The 22,714-nt window shown below is 36.9% G+C and overlaps 1 protein-coding gene and 1 pseudogene across 1 annotated transcript in view; both read right to left on the reverse strand.

The window, feature by feature from the left end:
- Positions 1 to 17,316, reverse strand: part of LOC134600026 (mucin-2-like) — a 389,376-nt gene extending 372,060 nt beyond the window's left edge. The window contains exons 1-6 of the mRNA XM_063445024.1: positions 17,170 to 17,316; positions 16,168 to 17,050; positions 15,816 to 16,073; positions 14,042 to 14,154; positions 13,291 to 13,504; positions 12,355 to 12,492 (exon numbers count right to left, since the gene is read on the reverse strand). Coding sequence (XP_063301094.1) covers positions 12,355 to 12,492; positions 13,291 to 13,504; positions 14,042 to 14,154; positions 15,816 to 16,073; positions 16,168 to 17,050; positions 17,170 to 17,316 — 1,753 coding nt within the window. The remainder of the gene's footprint in view (positions 1 to 12,354; positions 12,493 to 13,290; positions 13,505 to 14,041; positions 14,155 to 15,815; positions 16,074 to 16,167; positions 17,051 to 17,169) is intronic.
- Positions 2,889 to 6,296, reverse strand: LOC134600619 (mitochondrial inner membrane protease subunit 1-like; annotated as a pseudogene).
- Positions 17,317 to 22,714: the final 5,398 nt, after the last annotated feature.

A 22,714-nucleotide genomic window follows, 5' to 3' on the forward strand; every position in this document is an offset into this window, starting at 1 on the left:
TCTAAACTTTATTTAAGCTGTCATGTACTTGTAAGTGTGACAGGACGCTTTATCATTAAATGGTGTTTCGCTTCCTCAAACTATTTTCATTGTAGATGTTGTAGTTAGATGCATTTTGGGTCAGTTTAAAACTGGGCTTCACCTTCTGTTATCTGAGCATGCCTTTCACAAGGATTCGTGCCTTGGATGTTTGCAGAATGAGTAGTGTTACAAATATATATATATATTTTTTGATTTGCATTACACATATATAAAACTACAATTTACTCACGTATTCTGTGAATTCCTTTGCATAGTTCAGATAGTTTTGGCTTGAAGTGTTTAATAGGTCTGTTGTAAAGTTTCCATCTTCAATCAATACGTTACAAGGAAATGCTTGTTTACCTGAAATACAAATGAAACCAATTGTAATTTGGTATATCTATACAAACAGATCACATAAATACTGCAATGAGATATCACACTATCTAATTAAATAAACAAATATGCCAAGGTGGAAACATTTTGAAACGTGGTCGGCTGTCAAGTCACCCCAACTCCTTCAATTGTTCTACCCCTTTAGGTTTCCTGCAATTTAAAGCACTTGTGAGGCTATATTTCTTTAGAAGATAATATTCTCAATTTAAGATATAGATTAAAATTTATGGCTTCTTTTAAAAAAAAAAAAAAGCTGAAAAGACTCTTAGAAGGACACGTCCTACCGCAAACAAGAGTATAGAGAATACTGGAAAACATTTAATTTTATATATATAATATACATAAAATTATATAGAACAGCTACCACTCCAATAAAAGATTGAGCCACTAGTTCAGTATAACTTGTTATTATTACAATCATTGCACGGTGATACTTTGTTTTACAACGTTTTGATTTAGTCAGCTGGTTTTAGTTGTGTAGCGTTATCTAGATGAAATATATGTTTTATGTCTATTAAAGTATCATTTTGTTTTAAAGGTACAACAGTTTGTATTATTGAAGGAATCACATCTATTGTTACTTTTATTTTTGTCTTTATTTTTTACTTTCAATAACGCCTCCTTGACATTGTTGTAACGGACCACCTGGCACCCCGACCGGGTACCTCCGTTAATGGATGCTCCTAGTGCTTCCTGAGGACTCCAAGCACTCTGGCAGACACCACAATCACCGAATCCGAGAAACCTTTAAATTCTCCCAAGCATATGAATGCTGTAGACCATTGAATAGGAACCATACGAATAGGCTTGTACTCCTAGCAGTCAACTGGAACAGCATGCAATAAATCCTTCCCCCCAATAATGAGACGACACATCACTTTGAGGGTAAAACAGGAACTCTCGACTGGCTCATCCAGCCTGGCTTTTATTACACTAATCCACATACAGGCCACACCCAGGGGGAGGCATAAAATAACCAATCACATACATGGTTCAGCCCACACATCCCCTCCCCTCAGATAACATTAAACTCAATTATCCGGTACACTTTTTCAGCCAAGTTCTGGATGTACCCCAAAACCCGGGGGTACACCTTTAAATCCAGCATCGCTGGATAGCCCTTATTCAGGGGGACAACATATCCAAAATTCAAGTAATTCGGATGAATGGTTCGTGAGATATGGGGTTCCAAAGATTTGACCGACCGCATGGGTAAAGTATCCGAAAACAGTTCCATGCATTTTGGCCCTGCGGTCGGTCACAAACAAGGGAATGAAAACAGGCGAATTGCCTGTGTTATAGAGCCTGGAGAGGGTTTGAATGAATTCCCTTGTTTATGGGGTTCTTTCTACCGAACGGCGGGTCATTCGGTAGTTTCTATACGAATTTCTGGAAGTATGGAGGTCTCAGCGGTGTTTGCCTAGTCAAGTGTCCGATTTTAGTTCCAGACACTCGACGGCAAAACACCGCTGTTCGGTAGTTTAAGATGGCCGCCGCCACGTGTTTGTTTCCCGAATGGCGGCCACCCAGAGGACAAAGAATACATTACACTGATTGCCAATTACCCGTTTGCAACATTGTTGCAAACTGTAATTGGAGGCACACTTATTCCTGGGTGGTCTGGTTGTTCGGTAGTTTCACTCAATATAATGAATGGAGTGATTCTACCGAACAATCAGATGAATGCTGCATACATATCCCAGGTTAAACTTAATACACATATAATATTACAGGCAGTACACTAGAGTATGTATCACAGTCTTAAAGGGACAGTAGTCCCAAAAGTCCCAATATGTCCATAGATGCTGTTAAAAGGGCCAGTAGCAGCAATATACAGTACAATATGCCCCAAATAACCCAGGGGCCATAGTCAGCAGGTAGGAGGCTAGCAAACAGGCTTCTCCAGGGCCCAGTGGCGAGATTGGTTTCGCCACATTTGTAGTTTTATGTTATCTATGCACCATAAACATTATATCTTATTGACTGGCATATATTACCTAAAAATAATAATTCAAAAATGGTTTCTACTCAGACTTACTTGCGCATATAAGATCTTTGGAGGGTGTACATGAGCTGGTTTGGGAACAGAAACTGCTGCTGTTGAAACATCCTGGTACAGAATCTATAAAACAAACAGCACCACGATTATTTGACTGGATTGTTGATTGTTATTTGAAACATTCACATTAGTATTTATCTCACCATGTACAAATTATTTTTCTCATTAAAAATACCCTTAAAACGTTGGAGAAGGCTTACATGTTTACATTAGAAAGTCCATGATTGACTATATTACTTTTAAACAGTTTCTACACAAAAATAGAATTCTAGGAGAACATATTATAAATGTTATAATTATAGTTTCTTCACAACATTCTCTAAAAATGGCATTTCAATGGCATTTTCAGTTTATTGTAAAGAATGATTTTATAAATAAGTAGAAGACATTAAAATATTATTAGAAAATAGTGTCAATCATCTTGCAATATGCTGCCAGTCAGACTATCCTGCAACACACCAAAAGAGCTGAAAGGCCAAATCCCCATAAAAATCCGACCCCTTATCAGGGCATAATAAACTGGGCCGTAGGTGCTGGAATCAGATGAGTTCTGCAGGTTGTCATCTTCTAACCAAACATGGCCTTTGGGAACATGAGTGTGTCTCTTGAGGAGTTCTGATGGGCTGCTGGTACATATTTTGGAACCTTCCAGTCCAATTACCCTTTTACAGATGTTGATTTCTGGCCTGTTTGGGCTTTTTGCAATTATGATATCTCCCTTGTGTATTGAATAAAGGTGTCGAATTAAATGGTCAGAAATTAAAACATCAAAATCCTTATGGTTGGTTCCATAGAGGGTCCAGAACCGATGACTATTTCTCCAATGTATTCAAATGTAAATTGTGCTATGCAGCCATACTGAATTGCATATCTGAAGAAACCAAGGTTTTTCCAACCTTTTTATTTTTTTTCTCCTTATTTTACTTGGCTAAATACAAAATGGATAAATGGGATTGAGTTAAATTATTTTGTGAGCAAATTAAGGACTTGATTTAATATTCTTGAAAAAGATTTCAAATGATTTAATATTTATGGTTAACTGTAAACTAATTGTTTTCAAACTATTAAAATATCCAAAAATATATCATATTGGTTAAAAAAAAAAAAATATCTTACAAAATGTCAAGATACTCAAATATAAATCATTTAAAAAACGTATGCAAAAATATTAAATTGTGACCTACATTTGGTAAAACATCTAAAGTGCAGAACAAAAGAAATGGTCAAAAACAACATATAAAACATCTATGTAAAACAGCTTTGATAAAAACTTAAAGGGAAACTCCAGTGCCAGGAAAACGATCCGTTTTCCTGGCACTGGAGGGTCCCTCTCCCTCCCACCCACCAAACCCCAGTTACTGAAGGGGTGAAAACCCCTTCAGTCACTTACCTGAGGCAGCGGCGATGTCCCTCGCCGCTGTCTCCTCCTCTGCGCCGCTCCTCCTACTGGCTCCGTCGGCCGGACGTCCAGGGACGTCCAGCGATGCTCTAGCACAGGTTTCCTGCAAGGTAATTATTGCAGTTTTAAAAAAACTGCAATAATTACACTTACAGGGTTAGGAGTAGTCGGAGTTGGCACCTAGACCACTCCAATGAGCAGAAGTGGTCTGGGTGCCTGGAGTGTCCCTTTAATAAAAATACAAATTATTGCATTTAATCTTTGAAAATACAGCAGTCGTAAAACTGCAACTGATACTATAATGTTAGCTCAACCTCTTGTACTCAATTTGGTCCTTAAAGCACATCCATGGTTCAGCTTTTGTCAGTATCCCAATTGGAGTAGAATTGGATACACCTGTGCTATAGACTGTTGGTGCGCTTTGAAGATTGTGCTGGGTACCACTAATCTAGACAATGGTGGTTATTCGCTGATCTACAACTTGTACAACATGTGCCATGTTACTTGTCATTTTTTTTATTAACTTGTATAACTAATAATACCATAGAAGATGGAAAAGGTTCCCGTTTTGTATTTTTCTTGTACCATATTTATGGTATTAGCCGACCGAATTATACTTTTTCAAATAGCAATCCAAGACTTCCCTATATATAAGCCTGGTTGAAGATAATGAGATACTCTTGAAACTGACATAGATTGTGCCTACTTAACTCCAGCACCACAATACAGTTTTACAGTATGAGCCCATCATTTATTGAACTTGCTTGGTATAGTAAAGCATCACTACGAGTGATGGGACACTGTAATTTCATAGAAGATTTCATTCAATTCAAACTAGTTATCTGCAAAAATGTCTTGAACTTGGAACAGAATAGAAAGATGATACATTTAAAATATGGGTGTTTTTAACATAGGGTGATTTTAACCATGCAAGGGTTTAATGTTATGTAGCATTCGGGGGGAAAAAGTAGATCTAGAACCGAGGACAAAGGATCACCACAATTCAATGCTTTAATTTTATTTGCTAGAAATGAGAATGCGTTGTGGAATACATTCATCTAACAAGATGTTGTGTGGAAATCTCTATAGAAACTGTAGGATATTGTAAAGTGTGATATGAAAGCATTGTGAAGGAATATGTGAAATACAATAAACGGGATAGACTTGAATGATTCTTTTGAATAATCAGTCATGCTGGGTGTCAGTATCTGTGACTTTCATGGGGGATGTTACCTTACGGAACTGATGGAGAAAATACAATTTGTTCTACGCACTCAGAGACAAACAAAACAGCAATGACAATACATAGTAACAAGGAAATGGTCTTCCTTTGATAAATAGTGAGAATAATATTTAGCCAAATTGCTCTATTAAGAAATAATTTGTAAAATCAGTTTCTTTGTGACTGAGGGTTTATTAGCTATGCATTGCGTCATTCTAGAAGTAAAAGATAACCCTGTTAAAGAAAGTGAATACTGCTTCTGACAATACAGTTTTTGAAACGATTTCACAAGGAATGGGATATTAAGAAATATATGGGAGTCTTTCAATATGCTATTTGCAACAGATACTTTACTCCTGGAAAAACACTTTTAACTAACTATTTATATAGTTAACTAACTGCTTAAAGTGTACCTATCCCATTACACAGACATGTTTGTTTTAAATTAATGTGAAAATAATCATATATAGATTGTACTAGTATAATTGGCAATTGTATCGATTTTATGAAAATTCTGCAGTAAGATATGGTCTCTTCTTACCTAGAACATTTGGTTCTCACCATAGACATCTATACTTCTGGCATAAAGGTCTATGCTGAGGATTGAGTGACACCGGATAGCTAGAGAACCCTTCTACCTTCTCCTATAGCAATCACCAGCAAGTCTTATAATATTAAAGGAGTATATAAATGAAGTAACAGATATCACTCTATTCTGAAGATGAGAAGCTGGCAATGATGTCAATGAGTCAGCAGTATGGAGAGAATTTGTTTTTTGGGGGGGAAGGGTTCCCAAATAGGTTCAATTGTATTGAAAGGAAGGAAAAAATGAAGGAGGAATCAGGGAGAGTTTTACATTACATGAACATCTACAAACCTGCTCAGATTGCTGCTTTGTCACAACTGGAGAGGAGATTGGTATATCACTTATTGTCTCTGTTACATTCAGTATGTAAATTACTTGTTGGCAAACATCCCCCTTCTATATTTGTGCAGAATATAATGTCGCTAAATAAATGCTAATAATAATAATAATTCAAGGGGAGCGTAGCCTGACCTACGAGCCGCTCGGACGTATGGAGCACAAGCTCTAGACCATGTGGCAGATTTGGGCGTGCCTATCCCTGCCAACAAGCCACTAAACCTGACATAAGTGCACCATCTGCGTCAGGGAATCCTGGACGAGCTTTTGGAGTCATTACTCGCATCTTAACTCAACCCGGAAATCTGTGTTGGCGGCCTGCTGAGGACAGAGCAGGGGAGAGACGGTCGATCTTCTCTCTCTTGTACCCACAGCGTGGACCTGCTGCACCGGAGGGGGTTATCCCGGTCCCCACTGAAACCCAACAAGCAGGTTTTACTACACCTGCCTAGTGCTCAGCTTTGAACCCTGTTAACAGCTCTCAATCTCTTAAGATCAGCAAGATGGCGACCGGGTTACAGCCCACCTCTCAGGGCCTGGGTCCATCATGGCAGCCGACTCACATCGCTGTTGAGTGCACCTTGCAATGCCTGGATGAGATTTTCCAGTTATTCTGGCAACGACTACAGGAACATACACAAGCACCGCTGCCCAAACCAAGGATGGAAAAGCGGATCTCCGTTTTGCCAGGGAAGAGGGGACTCTTGTACCCACAAGCATCACACTCATCTACTACTCACCTACCTGGGCCAAGAGCACCACGGGGATGCCTCATTGCATCACTCGCGCCGGTCGAAGACCACCCGCAGACGGTGGAGGATACCACCTGGTTCTACCGGCTACCTCAGAGGGGGGAAAGACTTGGCACCGAAGTGTCTCCAAACCTGTGTAACCCAGATGCCAGCTCTCATACCAGCTCGGGCTTGCGGGAGGTTCCAGATCTGGAGAAGCGGCACATCCCTTATGCCCTGCTGTGGACTGACCCTGCCACCCGTGGGGATAGGTTGAGCAATGTTGTGAGCTAACGACATTAGATTAGCATGCCTCTACTCTAACAATCATCATACGACTTTCACAAAACCAATCAAACAACACATTATGTTATTATTTCTGCTGCAACTATTTTCCCTTTACTCTACCTTGTTACCTGGTTTCATGCAGTGAGCTTTACAGTTTTAGTGGCTCCCATAGAGGCAATTTTAGCAACTTGATGCCAATTTAACTTGTGATGTTATGCCTACTCTTGTCTGATATACTTCATGTTCACTGTCCAGCCCAGTCTTCACTTCTGAGTACAGTCTTAGACATGATTGTTTATTGCTTATTTTTTAAAAAAAAATATGTGCTAGACCTTCACAATGTCACATGCTGCAACTTTTACTGCTCTGCCTGATACATGTGTGTATGTGTTTTGCTATAATTATGGTTGCATCTTGTTAGTGCTGTTGTGGCATTGCAAGATTCTATGTGTTACTCCCGGCACAACCAAAATAAAGAATTAAAAAAAATAAAAAATAATAATAATAATAATTCATTACTAACATCTCCTAATGAAAATAAAATGACCTATTTTGCCCTTATAATTGTATTTTCAATAGTTTTTATGTCCAGATTTTAATTTTATTTGAGGAGTATGTCATTGGAGCTCCATTGCAGAACCAAATTATTAACACGGAGATGAGATATTTTCCTTCACTGTGTTCAGATTCTGCCCCGAGCCAAATGCAACACCCAGTTTCTGTTAACTTGGACTAAGAGTTTATTTATAAATACCCAAGGAGATGATTTTCTCAGTTCATATTTTGGTTCCACCTGAGCCAGTTTAAAGGACTACTATAGTGCCAGGAAAACAAACTTGTTTTCCTGGCATTATAGTGCCCTGAGGGTGCCCCCACCCCCAGGGTCCCACTCCCGTGGAGCTAAAGGGGGAGGAAGGGGTTAATCCCTTACCTTTTTTCCAGCACCGGGCTCCCTCGGCGCTGGGACTCTCCTCCCTCTTCTGACGTCCCTGGCTGAATGCGCACGCGCGCATGCGCGGCCAGAAAGCATTCTCAATGCTTTCCTATGACGCTGGCGTCTTCTCACTGTGAAAATCACAGTGAGAAGCGCGGAAGCGCCTCTAGCGGCTGTCAGGAAGACAGCCACTAGAGGCTGGATTAACCCATAGGTAAACATAGCAGTTTCTCTGAAACTGCTATATTTACAGCAAAAAGGGTTAAACCTAGCTGGACCTGGCACCCAGACCACTTCATTGAGCTGAAGTGGTCTGGGTGCCTATAGTGGTCCTTTAAGGCTATTCTACCCCTCTAAATAAAAGTAAATTAATCTAAATCGTAGAACCATTGGGAATATATTAAATGCAAGCCATTGTACATATATGTTCTGTAATAAAGGCTTAAAAACTTTTATTTGTACCCAAACACATAATGTTCCTTCTGGTTTAACCATATATCATATAACCCCTATTTCAAGAAATTCAAAGTTATTTAACACTAAGAAATTACACAGTTTAACTGTGGGATTAAACATTACTCAATATCTAGAATTACCACCTATTAAGTAAGCGTGTTTAAAGGTCCAGTTACTCTATGTAGATGTCTATTGTAATATACAGAGCATTTCAAGCAGAGAGCTCCTCAAAGATTAATTCTAAATGACCTTGAATATATCAACTGAGCAATTACTTTTTTATTTCTAAAGAAACACAACATACAACCCTAAAAATAACGGAACATCAATCAGACCTTCAAAAATAGACGCCCAGTTTACCTTTAAAGGCCCTCACAGGGTAAAATGAGTTACAGTCCAAGTTCAGAATCTGCTCTATTAATACAAGCTAGGGTATTTGCAGCTTAATGTAGTGGTTCATGTATCTATAGCGTGTAGGCTTTTCAATGTAAACACTGCCTTTTCAGAGAAAAGGCAGTTTTTATATTGCTGCCTAACAACACCTCTAGGCGCAGTCACACAGATAGCCAATAGAGGTGCTTCCGTGATCAGTACCGCGCAGTGTACATGGAGACACTCTGCACGGAGACACTGAACGCTCCACATAGGGATACATTGATTCGATACATCTCTATATGAAGATGCTGCCTGGTTTGTTTTGGGAAAGTATTGGATTGGCCGAGATCATCAAGATTGATAATCTCAGCCATGGAGGCTAAGCCAGACAGGGCCTGTCGGCGTGACGTGGGGGAAAGGTTGAGTAAAATAACCTTTTCTGCACGATCGCAGTGGGACAGTCACCTAAAATGTCACATCAGGACTATAGTGTCAGGAATACATGTTTGTATTCCTGACAGCATAATGTTCCTTTAATTTACTTTATGGCTTAGCTTTCTATCCATTAAGTCTATATTATTGTATTGCGTCACTGCACTAAACTTTTTTAAAAATAGAATTGTTACACTTTCATGGAAGCAAATGCATTTTTGCTGATGATAATAGAATAATGAAAATGTCCTGTGTTTATTAAAATTATAGTAAAGCTATTTACTAAACTGAAAATTTGGAGTATCGGCCGGAGGATTTTTCATTTTAGGCCAAAATAGGCAAGCTGTAAAAATGTTTGCAAGTCTACTAATTTTGTTTAAAATGTTAAATTTCCTTCTTCTATTCTCACTAATGCAGTTTAAGAGTTTAGTGATTATCTCTGTTTGGAGCATTACTAAACACTATTTAGTGCCCTCTCAGAGGAAATGTGTTATTCCCGCTACCCTTTACATATCAGATCTCTCTGACACCCATTTATATCTTCTCATTTCTTTGTTTAGAGTTATGCATTTCCAGGGATTTCACTCCCTTCCAGAGTTAGGGAATCAGGGCATGTCTAAGGTTATCACTTTGCTCTGTCAGTTCCTTCAGTCATTTAGACACAGTTGTATACTGTATGTCTCGGACAGTACTCACCAATGCATTGTCGTCCAGGATTGGTTGTATTGGTATCAGAATATCCTGGGTAACACTGACACTGATAGCTTCCAAGAGTGTTGGTACAAGATGCAAAAGCCGAACAGGTGTTCAAATTAGAATTTGCACACTCATTTATATCTGTAAAGAAACAAATCAACTAATGGATTATATAGACATTTTAAAGCATATGGAATTTGTTATAGTAGCGGTACCCAAACTGTGTGCCGTAGCAGCCTGGGGCGCCGCGACGGGCACACAGGGTCCCCGTGGAATATTTCCCGGTGCTATGGTTGTAACACCAGGAAACATTTCTGCTGAACAAGGGCCCTTATACAAGGCCCCCCCCCCCCTCCCTCTCACAATCACCCCCCCTCTCCTCACTTCCACTAGCCAGCAAAACCAGGACTGGTGTGTGTATGTGTCGGTGTATGCGTGTGTTAACATATGTGTATGTGTCAGTGTGTATCTATGTGTCTCTATATGAATTTGGGTGTATTTACATGTGTATGTGTTTTAATGTGTAAGTATGTATGTATGTGGTAGTGTATGTGCATACATCTAAGCAGGCAAACACCAGCACAACATACAAACACACTCCTGCATTCAAACTCCAAAAGGATATACAAATACTTCATACAGATGACTAATTTACATCCGCATTTAAAAGTGAACATTTCATTCAAACACGCCCCTGAAATTAAACGCAAACATTACATACACACACGCTCCTGAAATCAAACGCAAACATTACATACAAACACACTCCTGAAATCAAACGCAAACATTACATACAAACATAAAGAAATGTCCCAAATGGAAGGATTATATGGAGGGAGAAAAAGAAAAGTTCAACCCCCCGATAATCACTAACATAGGGTGTGCCCACATGGAGGGATGAATAACTCAAATCCCATGGTATCAAATAAATAAAAATAAAAACAGAAATAAATATAAATAAAATTCTTTATTAGACAAAAACTGTTGAAAAAACACCCAATAAAATAGAACCCAGATAAGTGAAAAAACAAGTGTATAAAAGTGTATTATACACACAGGGTCTGGATAGACTGAGGTCCTAAAGGTGAGGTCTAAGGTATATAGTATGATAGATATCTAGAAAGGGTAGACCATGTAGCTGGATAGGAGTCTAGATAAATATAGAGGAAAGGACTTATAAATATATAGAACAAGTGTTCAAAGGTGAGACAAAATACCTTCCTCAAGGAACTAGGACCAGAGAACAGTCACAGGGACCCCAGATATAAAGGGAAAACAGACCAACAAAAATGGATTGACCTCCTAATAGAGGTTATTAGGTAATCAATAAAGTAGGTAGAAATATAGGGGATACAAATATCCAAAGTAAATAATTGTAGATATCCCCTATCAAGGATCCAAATTTGTACATTGAATTTAGCTAGGAGAAGTAATCTATAATATACCTAGATAACAGTGTCCAAATGTTAAATAGCTAAGTGTATCGAAATAAAAGATACTGGGTTGCAAACTGCTATGATGGCCACCGGAGCACCAGGGCCCCCACCGGACCACCAGGCAGCCCCCACTGGACCACCAGGGATTTAAGGTAATTTTTTTAGTCACCCCCGCCTCTCCTCATCACCCCCCTCCCTCTCACAATCACCCCCCTCTCCTCATCAGCCCCCTCCCTCTCACAATCACCCCCCTCTCCTCATCAACCCCCTCCCTCTTACAATCACCCCCCTCTCCTCATCAACCCCCTCCCTCTTACAATCACCCCCCTCTCCTCATCTCGACATTTTTTTAATTTATTATCCGTGCCACATTTTTTTATAAAGGTTAGTACCAATCACAACATGTTTCATTTAACATATTGATATATATCACAGTAATGATGTATGTTATTGTCTCTCATGTAATTTACAAACTTAAAAACGGGGGATGAAAGGGCCTCATAAGTGGAAAAGCCTAGGGCCTCTTTTCATCTAAATCCGGCCCTGTGGCAGATAGTTCAGCCATAACGAGATGGTTCTATATAGTTAACACACAGTATTCTTTGTATCTTGTATCGAGTTAATAAACTTGCTTCACATATCTTGCTATAGAGTGTTGAATGTAAAGAAGCCAATTATTGACCCTTGAACGCGTAGAAAAATGTTTAGAATTAACAGAAACACCAACTGTTGCCACGCAGAAAATCAAGTCTTCAAAAAGATTAATTTAGGAGGAATAAATTTCTTACAAGTGACTCACTTTTCTTTTGTGCATTTTAATCTAGATGTTTTACTTTGCTAATTTTTTTTTTTTTGCTAATTTTTTTCATAACCGACATGTTTGTCATAGCTAGTGTGTTTGGTTTGATTGTTTGTGGTGGGGCAGGGTTGGGGCTGCACATCCTAAATCTTAACATTATATAAAGCTGTTCCAAAAATTCCTCTTACCTTGACACATTCTTCCAGGGACACTGGGGCTGGTATCGTTATATCCTGAGAAACACTGACAAGTATATGAGCCATTGGTGGCCGTGCATGTGGCAGATTGCGAGCAATCATTTTGTCCGGTAGCACAACTGTTTGATACTGTAGAAAAAAAAAAAGTAAGGACTTGTAGGAAATGAAATCCAACACTATAAATATTTGTAAACTGAAGAAAAGTAGTTCTATATTATCTAAAGTTCTATATCATACGTACAAAAAGGATATATATATATATATATAAACCAACAATTAACAGTAACAAGGTTATTTTATAAGAGTGACAATTTCTATTGAATCTGCACTTTTTTGCAAAATGAAAAAAAGAGGACATACTTCACACATTCAGCAAGCTGAAGTGCTTTAAGGGTCTGGAGTGTAACTAAACTCTAAGTTACAGAGCTCAATGTCAACAACGGTGTAAGAGACTACTAGCTTCCTTTACAATTTCAATCATTGGGATAAATGTATTAAGAAATGAATTCACTTATTCATATATCAAGAAAGGACTTGAGAAAGGATTAAGTGATGTCCAAAATTGTCATACTTGCAGGTCAATATAGAACAAATAATTAAATATTTTTTTGCAAAAAGACTTCTGAGTAGCCATACCATATGATTATATATACACATATTAAACACACACACACACACACACACACATACATATATATATACATCCAGCGCACTCACTTATTCATTAAACAACAACTTCTCAAAAGTTTAATAGTTTGTGTTTGTTTTTTTTAAACACCAGATTTAGGTGTTAATAATGGGGATTTAGTAACAGTATATGATCATACATTGCATAAGCCTGCCACTATGTACAGTAGTAGAAGTTTTAAGACAGAATGCTTAGTATAAAAACATTATGCAAAACAAATTGCAACATAAAAATTATACCTTGAAAGTTATATGTCGATATTTCAAGAGTTACGCTTTTATTTAATGCTTCTGTAATAATGGTGGAGACATTCTGCACTGTAAAGTTGTTGGCTGTATTCGTGATGATGTCAAAGTTTACAACGACGCTTCCTTGTACAATGCTGGTGATGTGGATACGCATTTTCCCAGAATTAATCAATCCTCTACTATTGTCATCCAGATTTGTTATTAACTGCAAAGCATAATTACAAATTAAAAAACTAACACATTGATTAAAAAGCACTTCTGTATATTCTGTTACTAAATGCTGGAATATGGAGAGTTTATTCTTTAGTCAAGCTATGTTTTTGTTGTGTTTTTTTCTTTTTTCACGCAGTTACATATTTATAATTGTCTCTCCTCCATGCAGTTACCATATGTGACCACTAGGCATCTTGGATATTAAACAGACTAAGAATGTTAAGAAGATTTCTAAATATTATATGCAGTTTCCACAAAGATATTTATTGTAGTCACATTATTGGCCTTTGTTTCAAAACTAACTCCCACCACTCCCCCCCCCCCCCCACTTCCTTGACTGAAGATTGATATTTCCCTTAACTGAAAAAAAAATTCCCAAATAAAATCAAAGTAAACTCAACAATACAAGTATAATACATTGATATTAAAGCATGTTGTCTAATGAAACCAATGTAATAATAATTTATTTGTGCAGAATAATTAATTTAAAACAATTGCCTAATTTGATATTGCTACTGAACACACTCACCTGTTGTGTAAAGTTGTCAGTGAAATTTTTATACACCGGACTACTTGTGTTTTCAAAATCTGGCTGGAAATCTAAACTTGTTATCCTAATTTGTGCAGCAAATATTTTTCCAGCTGTAGAAATAAGAAACACATAAGACTTAGAATGGTAGTTTTATTATCATTAAAGATCATCGTATACCTCCATTTTACAAGTCCCATATAACCATATTTTATTTTCTTAGACTGTAATTGAATATCGATAACGTTGGCTTTGGGATTTAACTCTCTAATTCCTTTGTTAAGCTGAGGTGCATGGACTTTTATGATTTACTCTAGGGGTAATATTGCAACCACTGGTCATGAATATACCTGTATTTGGTCTTTAATGTCACATAAAATAAATATAGTTGCCAGGCAAAAAAAAAAAAAAAAAAACAGGAATCTTACTATCAATGTTGGCTGCATTATTATGTTCCCAACGCCCTCCCTACCTCCCTTTCACCTCCCAAAGCCCTCCCTACCTCCCTCTCACCCAGATGCTGTTCTCTGCACTACTGACATTTACATAATGATCTGTCCCTCTGCACAAGGCAGCGAGGCTAAACAGAGCACTAACAGAGAAATTGGTTGTCTTACTGGTTAAGGATTACCCAGTCACTAGTAGTTTTAAATTTGTTTAGGCGACATGCCCCTACTCATGGCATGCCGCGAGTAGGGGCATACGAGAGGATTTAACCTCCATTTTAGTAATATCGGGGTCCTAGTGAGCCCTATAGGTTTCAATGCGTAGGGGGGTAGAAATTAATATTATTACAAGGAGGGAGCTGGTAGCGCTGCTGACTCCCTCCTTGCTTTTTCTTTTGCGCACATGCGCAATGTTATTTCTCAGTGCTGTGGGGGTTAATTCCCCTGCAGCACAGAGTCTATTAAACAAACAAAATGAAAAGGTAATGTATTCTGCATTTGCCCTTTTGTTTATATTATATATGTAGGGCTTTCGTTAAAAAAAAAAACAGAATTTTCAGGCGAAATCGTATTCGGACAAAAACGAATGCACATGTCTACTGATTAAAGACCAGCCCGTTTGTCTCACTGTTGTGAAAGGAGCCTACAGCCCTTTCTCTGTCTTCAAAAAAGGTTGACTACTTATTTACTAAGCAAATGAAACCAGTTAATCCCCTACCTCTCAACATTTTAAATATTCAAAAATAATATTGCTTTAAGGGCCATAGCTTGTAATGCAAGAAATTTAGAATAGTCCCTGTAACTTATTAATAGCTTCTATATCATTCAGAGTATAAAACTAATACAAATGAATATACGGTATATGCTAGTTAAAGCAGTGTAAAGTATATAATTATATTGCTATGCAGCTCTGTAAAACACACATATACATGCTGCTTATTATTGTATTTAATTCCACAATTGTAAAAGTGACAATAATGCACACTGTTTAGGAGTGTAACACAGAGCTCCACAAGCATAAAACATACAATACTGTGCAGTGTTGAGGAGTGTATCACAGATACCAGTAGCAAAAAACTCACAGTAATGGATTGTGTACAGTAGATTAATGTATCACATAACAATTCTAGGACAGTTGTTTGTTTTTGTTTTTTGTAACTAGGTGGAAATTAGAAAATGAATACATGCAAATCTGCAAAATAAAATGCTTATCTTTTTTTGTCACAAGACCAATATTTATATATTTATATATATTCACCATTACATGCATTTTAAGAAGCATCAAAAAAGAAAAGAAATAAAAAAAATGATATTGAGATGGAAGTTACCTGTCCAGACACTGATGTTATAAATCTTATTCTGCGGGCAAGATAACTGTCGTACAGACAGCTGATACTGGAAGGAAGGTACAAGGTTCGAAAATGTCACCTGAGAACTGGCTTGTGTTTGTGTGGATGATAACAGGACAGTGCCATTCGACAAGGTTACACTGTACAGAGCTCCATTGAACCCCCCCTGAGCGATGACTACTAGTGTAATCTGATCACTGGTAACTTCATTTAGCTGGATAGTGACAGTTACTCCATCTAAGACAGAAAACATACAATTAGTACAGTTAGTACATCAAAAACAGTTCTTTAGAATTAATGAAACAACAGATTCAGATAATTATTAACATACCACACACTAAAGCTGTTGTTAGCTGTGTGATGGAGGTTTTAGTTGTACTGGCTGTTGTTGAAGTAGTTGATATGACTGGTACTGTGGGTGATGTTATGTTTTGTCCAACGGTAACAGATTCTGAATTGGTGGTATATGTTGCATTTGTTTTGCTGGACGTTAACTCTATAGATGTCGTTGTCTTGGATAAATTTAGTGTAGATGTTTCTGAAATAGTACTTGTTATAGACCTTGTTGTGGAAGACACAACTGGTGTAGATGTTTCTGAAATGGAAACTGCACTACTTGTTTCAGATCTTTGTGTCGTTGATGTACTTGGTGTAGAGGTTTCTGGAATGGACACAGTAGTACTTGTGTCAGATCTTTGTGATGTATATGTACTTGGTGTAGAAGTTTCTGGAATGTACACTGTAGTACTTGTTTCAGATCCGTGTGTCGTAGATATGCTTGGAGTAGTAGTGGACACTATAGTACTTGTTTGTGATCCTTCTGATGAAGGTATACTTGGTGTAGGATTTTTTGAAGTGGACTCTGTGGTACTTGTTTCAGATCCTTGTGACGTAGATGCACCTGGTGTAGATGTTTCTGGAATGGGCACTGTAGTACTTGTTTCAGATCTTTGTGTCGTAGATGTACTTGGTGTAGATGTTTCTGGAATGGGCACTATAGTACTTGTTTCAGATCTTTGTGTCGTAGATATAGTTGGTGTACTGGTTTCTAGATTGGACACTGTAGTACTTGTTTCAGATCTCTGTATCGTAGATGTACTTGGTGTAGATGTTTCTGGAATGGGCACTATAGTACTTGTTTCAGATCTTTGTGTCGTAGATATAGTTGGTGTACTGGTTTCTAGATTGGACTCTGTGGTACTTGTTTCAGATCTCTGTATCGTAGATGTACTTGGTGTAGATGTTTCTGGAATGTACACTGTAGTACTTGTTTCAGATCCTTGTGTAGTAGATATAGTTGGTGTACTGGTTTCTGGAATGGACACTGTAGTACTTGTTTGAGATCCTTCTGATGAAGGTATACTTGGTGTAGGATTTTTTGAAGTGGACTCTGTGGTATTTGTTTCAGATCCTTGTGACGTAGATCCACCTGGTGTAGATGTTTCTGGAATGGGCACTGTAGTACTTGTTTCAGATCCATATATTGTAGATATGCTTGGAGTAGTAGTTTCTGAAGTGGACACTATAGTACTTGTTTGTGATCCTTCTGATGAAGGTATACTTGGTGTAGGATTTTTTGAAGTGGACTCTGTGGTACTTGTTTCAGATCCTTGTGACGTAGATGCACCTGGTGTAGATGTTTCTGGAATGGGCACTGTAGTACTTGTTTCAGATCTTTGTGTCGTAGATGTACTTGGTGTAGATGTTTCTGGAATGGGCACTATAGTACTTGTTTCAGATCTTTGTGTCGTAGATATAGTTGGTGTACTGGTTTCTAGATTGGACACTGTAGTACTTGTTTCAGATCTCTGTATCGTAGATGTACTTGGTGTAGATGTTTCTGGAATGGGCACTATAGTACTTGTTTCAGATCTTTGTGTCGTAGATATAGTTGGTGTACTGGTTTCTAGATTGGACTCTGTGGTACTTGTTTCAGATCTCTGTATCGTAGATGTACTTGGTGTAGATGTTTCTGGAATGTACACTGTAGTACTTGTTTCAGATCCTTGTGTAGTAGATATAGTTGGTGTACTGGTTTCTGGAATGGACACTGTAGTACTTGTTTGAGATCCTTCTGATGAAGGTATACTTGGTGTAGGATTTTTTGAAGTGGACTCTGTGGTATTTGTTTCAGATCCTTGTGACGTAGATCCACCTGGTGTAGATGTTTCTGGAATGGGCACTGTAGTACTTGTTTCAGATCTTTGTGTTGTAGAGGTACTTGGTGTAGAGGTTTCCGGAATGGACATTGTAGTACTTGTTTCAGATCCGTGTGTTGTAGATATACTTGGAGTAGTAGTTTCTGGAATGGACACTATAGTACTTGTTTGAGATCCTTCTGATGTAGGTATACTTGATGTAGGATTTTCTGAAGTGGACTCGGTGGTACTTGTTTCAGATCCTTGTGATGTAAATGTACTTGGATTTTCTGTTATAGTTGATGTGGTGTCGGGAACAGTAGCGGTTGTTACTGTGTTTCCATCTAGGTAACAGAAGAGAGATATCAGAAATTCACACATTGAGTAAGAGGTATATAAAAGTATTTTAAAAGTTTTAATGCATTGATGTATTTGCAATCACACAATGTATCAGCATCATAAATTCTCACACTTGATATTTTAAAGAGTATACATGAGTAGAAGCCCTTTTTAAAGGAACTGTTTGGCATGATTCTCTTTGGAAATATTATCTCTATGTAATTGAGTTTGCAAATGTTGCTGTGAATTAAAGCATTGAAATAATGCTGTAGCATTGAACACAATGTGAGATTATTACTGCATATATTATGGTACTATGCCTCATACAGTGCTAGATACTCCACTATAGAGGCACTGTAATAACACGAGACACAGCAAGAAACTCTTATGATGAACCTGTTTCTTCATAGTTTACGGATTTCTATAACTGTTAGATTAAATTTTAAAACATTTTATTTTTTTATTGCCAATGATAATTTATTGATTTCTAAAGGGACACTACAAGCACCCAGACCACTTCAGCTTATTGCAGTGGTCTGGGTGCTGTGTCCCAAGCCCCTTAACCCTGCAATTGTAATTACTGCAGGTTTTTATAAACTGCAATAATTATCTGCCAGGGTTAACTTCCGGGTAGTGAGGCAACTTTTGGTCACCTAGCTGGCGCTGGATGTCCTCACGCTCTGCATGAGGACTTCCAGTGTCATCCAAAACCCCATAGGAAAGCATTGTATGTCAGCGGGGGAGGATGTAGTAGGATGGGGAGCCGAGGTGGAGCCTGAACTAGCACCGAGGAACATCAGTGCTGGAATAAGGTATGTGACAGAAGGGGTTTTAAAGCCTTCTGTATCACGGGGGAAAGGGGAGCGCAAGGGAATGGGGCACTATAAAGAGCTATAGTGCGAGGAAAACAACTTTTCTACAACTTTTCCTAGCATTATAGTTTCCCTTTAAAGACTTTACATATGCACACAATGGCCTAAATTAATACTTAAACCACCAGAATGATAATTTTAATTTAATTTATTATTAATTATTAATAAGGACAGAGAAAGAAGAACTCAGATAATGATTGTAGTATCATTCCTCCATATCAGTCCACCATATTTATATATTTTTTTACCGTACTACTGAATTATATCTTTCAATCTAAAAGCAAGCCAGGAGATGTTTGCACTGATTGGTCTCTTAAAATTAGGGTCTCATTTTAATAATTTTATGGATTACATTTTCAAATGATTTAATATTTTTTATATTTAAATATTTTAATATCTATATTGTTTTATATTTATTGTGTTTTTTTTATATATATGATATAAGTTTAATATTTTAACATTCTGAAAAAAGTGTATATTTTTTTTAAATATGAAATAATTGTAAAAGCTTATCCAAAAATATTAAATATTAGGAATCGATTTCATTCTATTCCGTTTACAAAAAAAAAAAAAAAAAAAACATTTCTAATGATTTTCAGCTTATCAGTTATTTACGGACTGAATCAGCCAGAGGATTTTACCTTTTAGGCCAAAAGAGTAAAGCTACAAATATGTTTGCAAGTCTACTAATTTTGGATTTAAATGAGCAATGTCCTTGTTTAAAACTAACAGTAGTTTAACAGTTTAGTGAGAAAAAAAAGTAATAAGTACTTATAGGGAAGGGAAATCCAGACTGTAAACATTTGAAAACTGAAGAAAAATAAAAGTTTCTATATCATTCGAAAATGTTTTTAGATTACTGGATTTGAGAGTTTTTTTATACATATATTGTAAAATTGACACGTTGAGCAATCACTACCTAGGTATGATGGAATTTTCAACTGGTCTGAAAACTTGTCTTGTTAGAAATACAAAACAACGGAATCAAAGAATGGTCTTAATCTCCCTAAACTAAACTCTAAGGTACAGAGTTCAATGGAAACAACAATGTGAGGGACTCCTTGCTTCCCTGCAGTCTGTTCATCTCTCTCTCTCTCTCTCTCTCTCTCTCTCTCTCTCTCTCTCTCTCTCTCATCGAAAACACTATGCAAAATAAGACTGCAGAATTAAACTTATACCTGTAACATCAAATGACAATAAGTGAAAAGCGCTGTTATTTAATGCATCTGGAAAAATGGTGCGGATATCCGCTAGAGTCAGGTTTTGGGCTGGGTCCGTGGCAATTACAGTGTTTACAACAATGCTTCCTCGTTCAATACTGGTGATTTTGATGCGCATTTTCCCAGACTCGATCAATGCTTGGCTTTTCGAATCCAGATTTTCTATTAACTGCAAATCATAATTACAAAAAACTTAAAAATCAAAACAAAAACAAACACAAGACAAAAATAAAGCATTGATTGAAAAACAACATTGTATATTATTTTACTGGGCTGCCTCAGTGTGGAAAATTTGTTCTATAACCCCTTAACGCTGTTACGGCGTTCTATGCCGTCCCGCATTTAAAGGGCTTTAAAGCCGTTGCGGCGGCATAGAATGCCGTAACGGCTTTGAGCCCCTGGAGCCTCCAGCTACTTACCTCCACCGCGATCCTCTTCTGGAGGGCTGCCTGACAGCCCAGGCAGCCCTCCCCGGCAAATGAGGCAGCCCTCCCAGGTAAAGAGCGATCACATGGCCCCCTATAGCTGGCTGTAGATCTGCCAGCAGGGGAACTGTCTGAAATATCAGACAGTCCCCCTGCTGGTGGGTAGTGTAAAAAAAAAAAAATATTAAACAAGTTTTAAAATTAATTACATGTATTTTTAAATATATAATATATGTATATCTATTATATATATAATATATATACATACTATATATGTAACGTCATACAAAGTGTATTTTAATATTAATATGAGTATCTATATTAATATTAAAATACACTTAGAATGACGTTACATATATATATAATGTGTATATCTATTATATATATAATAGATATATACACACACACACATATATATATATATATATATATATATATATATATATATATATACACACAATAATTACAATAATAAATAAATAAAATAAATAAAATAAAATATTGGAACAAAATTTAATATAAATTATATATTCATATGTAATTTCATTCTAACTGTATTTTGTTATTAATATATATATATATATATATATATATATATATATATATATATATATATATATATATATATTGGTAAAATACACTTAGAATGATATTCTATATATATCTATCTATATATAAAATACAAATAACTGTAAATATATATATATGTATATATATATATATATACATATATATAGATAGATAAATACATATAATTACATAAAAGATTACATTAGTATACACATAGAATTTAAATACCTATAAATGCATATATATATTAAAATTCTACGTGTATATTTAAATAATCTTGTAACGTAATTATGTGATTCGATTAATTAAAATTTGATTGACATGCCTGACAACACAGGGAGAAAGTGCAGAGAATTTAATTCGTAAGCACTATATTTGACCCTGTAACTCTACAAGACACCATAAAACCTGTACATAGGGGGTACTGTTTTACTCGGGAGACTTAGCTGAACTCAAATATTAGTGTTTCAAACTGGTAAATTGTATTACAACGATGATATTTTAAGTAAAAGTGACGTTTTTCGCATTTTTTCCAAGGGAACGACACTTTTATGGTCTATATTGTTGTTGTAATATGTTATACTGTTTTAAAACACTAATATTTGTGTTTAGTGAAGTCTCCCAAGAATAACAGTACCCCCCATGTACATGTTTTATGGTGTTTTGGAAAGTTAGAGAGTCACATATAAGGCTTGCATTTCATTTTTTTCCACATTGAAATTTGACAGATTGGTTATGTTGCCTTTGAGAGCGTATGGTAGCCCAGGAATGAGAATTACCCCCATGATGGCATACCATTTGCAAAAGTAGACAACCCGAGGTATTGCAAGTGGGGTATGTCCAGTCTTTCTTAGTAGTCACTTAGTCACAAACACTGGCCAAATATTCGTTTTTTGCTTTTTTCACACAAAAACAAATATGAACGCTAACTTTGGCCAGTGTTTGTGACTAAGTGGCTACTAAAAAAGACTAAACATACCCCACTTTCAATACCTTGGCTTGTCTACTTTTTCACATGCTATGCCATTATGGAGGTAATTCTCATTCCTGGCTACCACACCGTCTCAAAGGTATCATTACTAATCTGTAAAATTTCAATTTGAAAATGGAATGTTCTATATTTGACCCTGTAACTTTCCAAAACAACATAAAACCTGTTAATGGGGAGTACTGGTGTACTCGTGACACATCGCTGATTACAAATATGTGCATTTTTTTGCAGTAAAACCTAACAGTATTATGACATTCACAGTTAAAATGCAAATTTTAAAAAAAATCTTATTTTCTCACATTTTTTTTTAAATTTTATTCATA

This window comes from Pelobates fuscus, chromosome 1 (genome assembly GCF_036172605.1).
Source record: "Pelobates fuscus isolate aPelFus1 chromosome 1, aPelFus1.pri, whole genome shotgun sequence".
Lineage (NCBI taxonomy): Eukaryota > Metazoa > Chordata > Amphibia > Anura > Pelobatidae > Pelobates > Pelobates fuscus.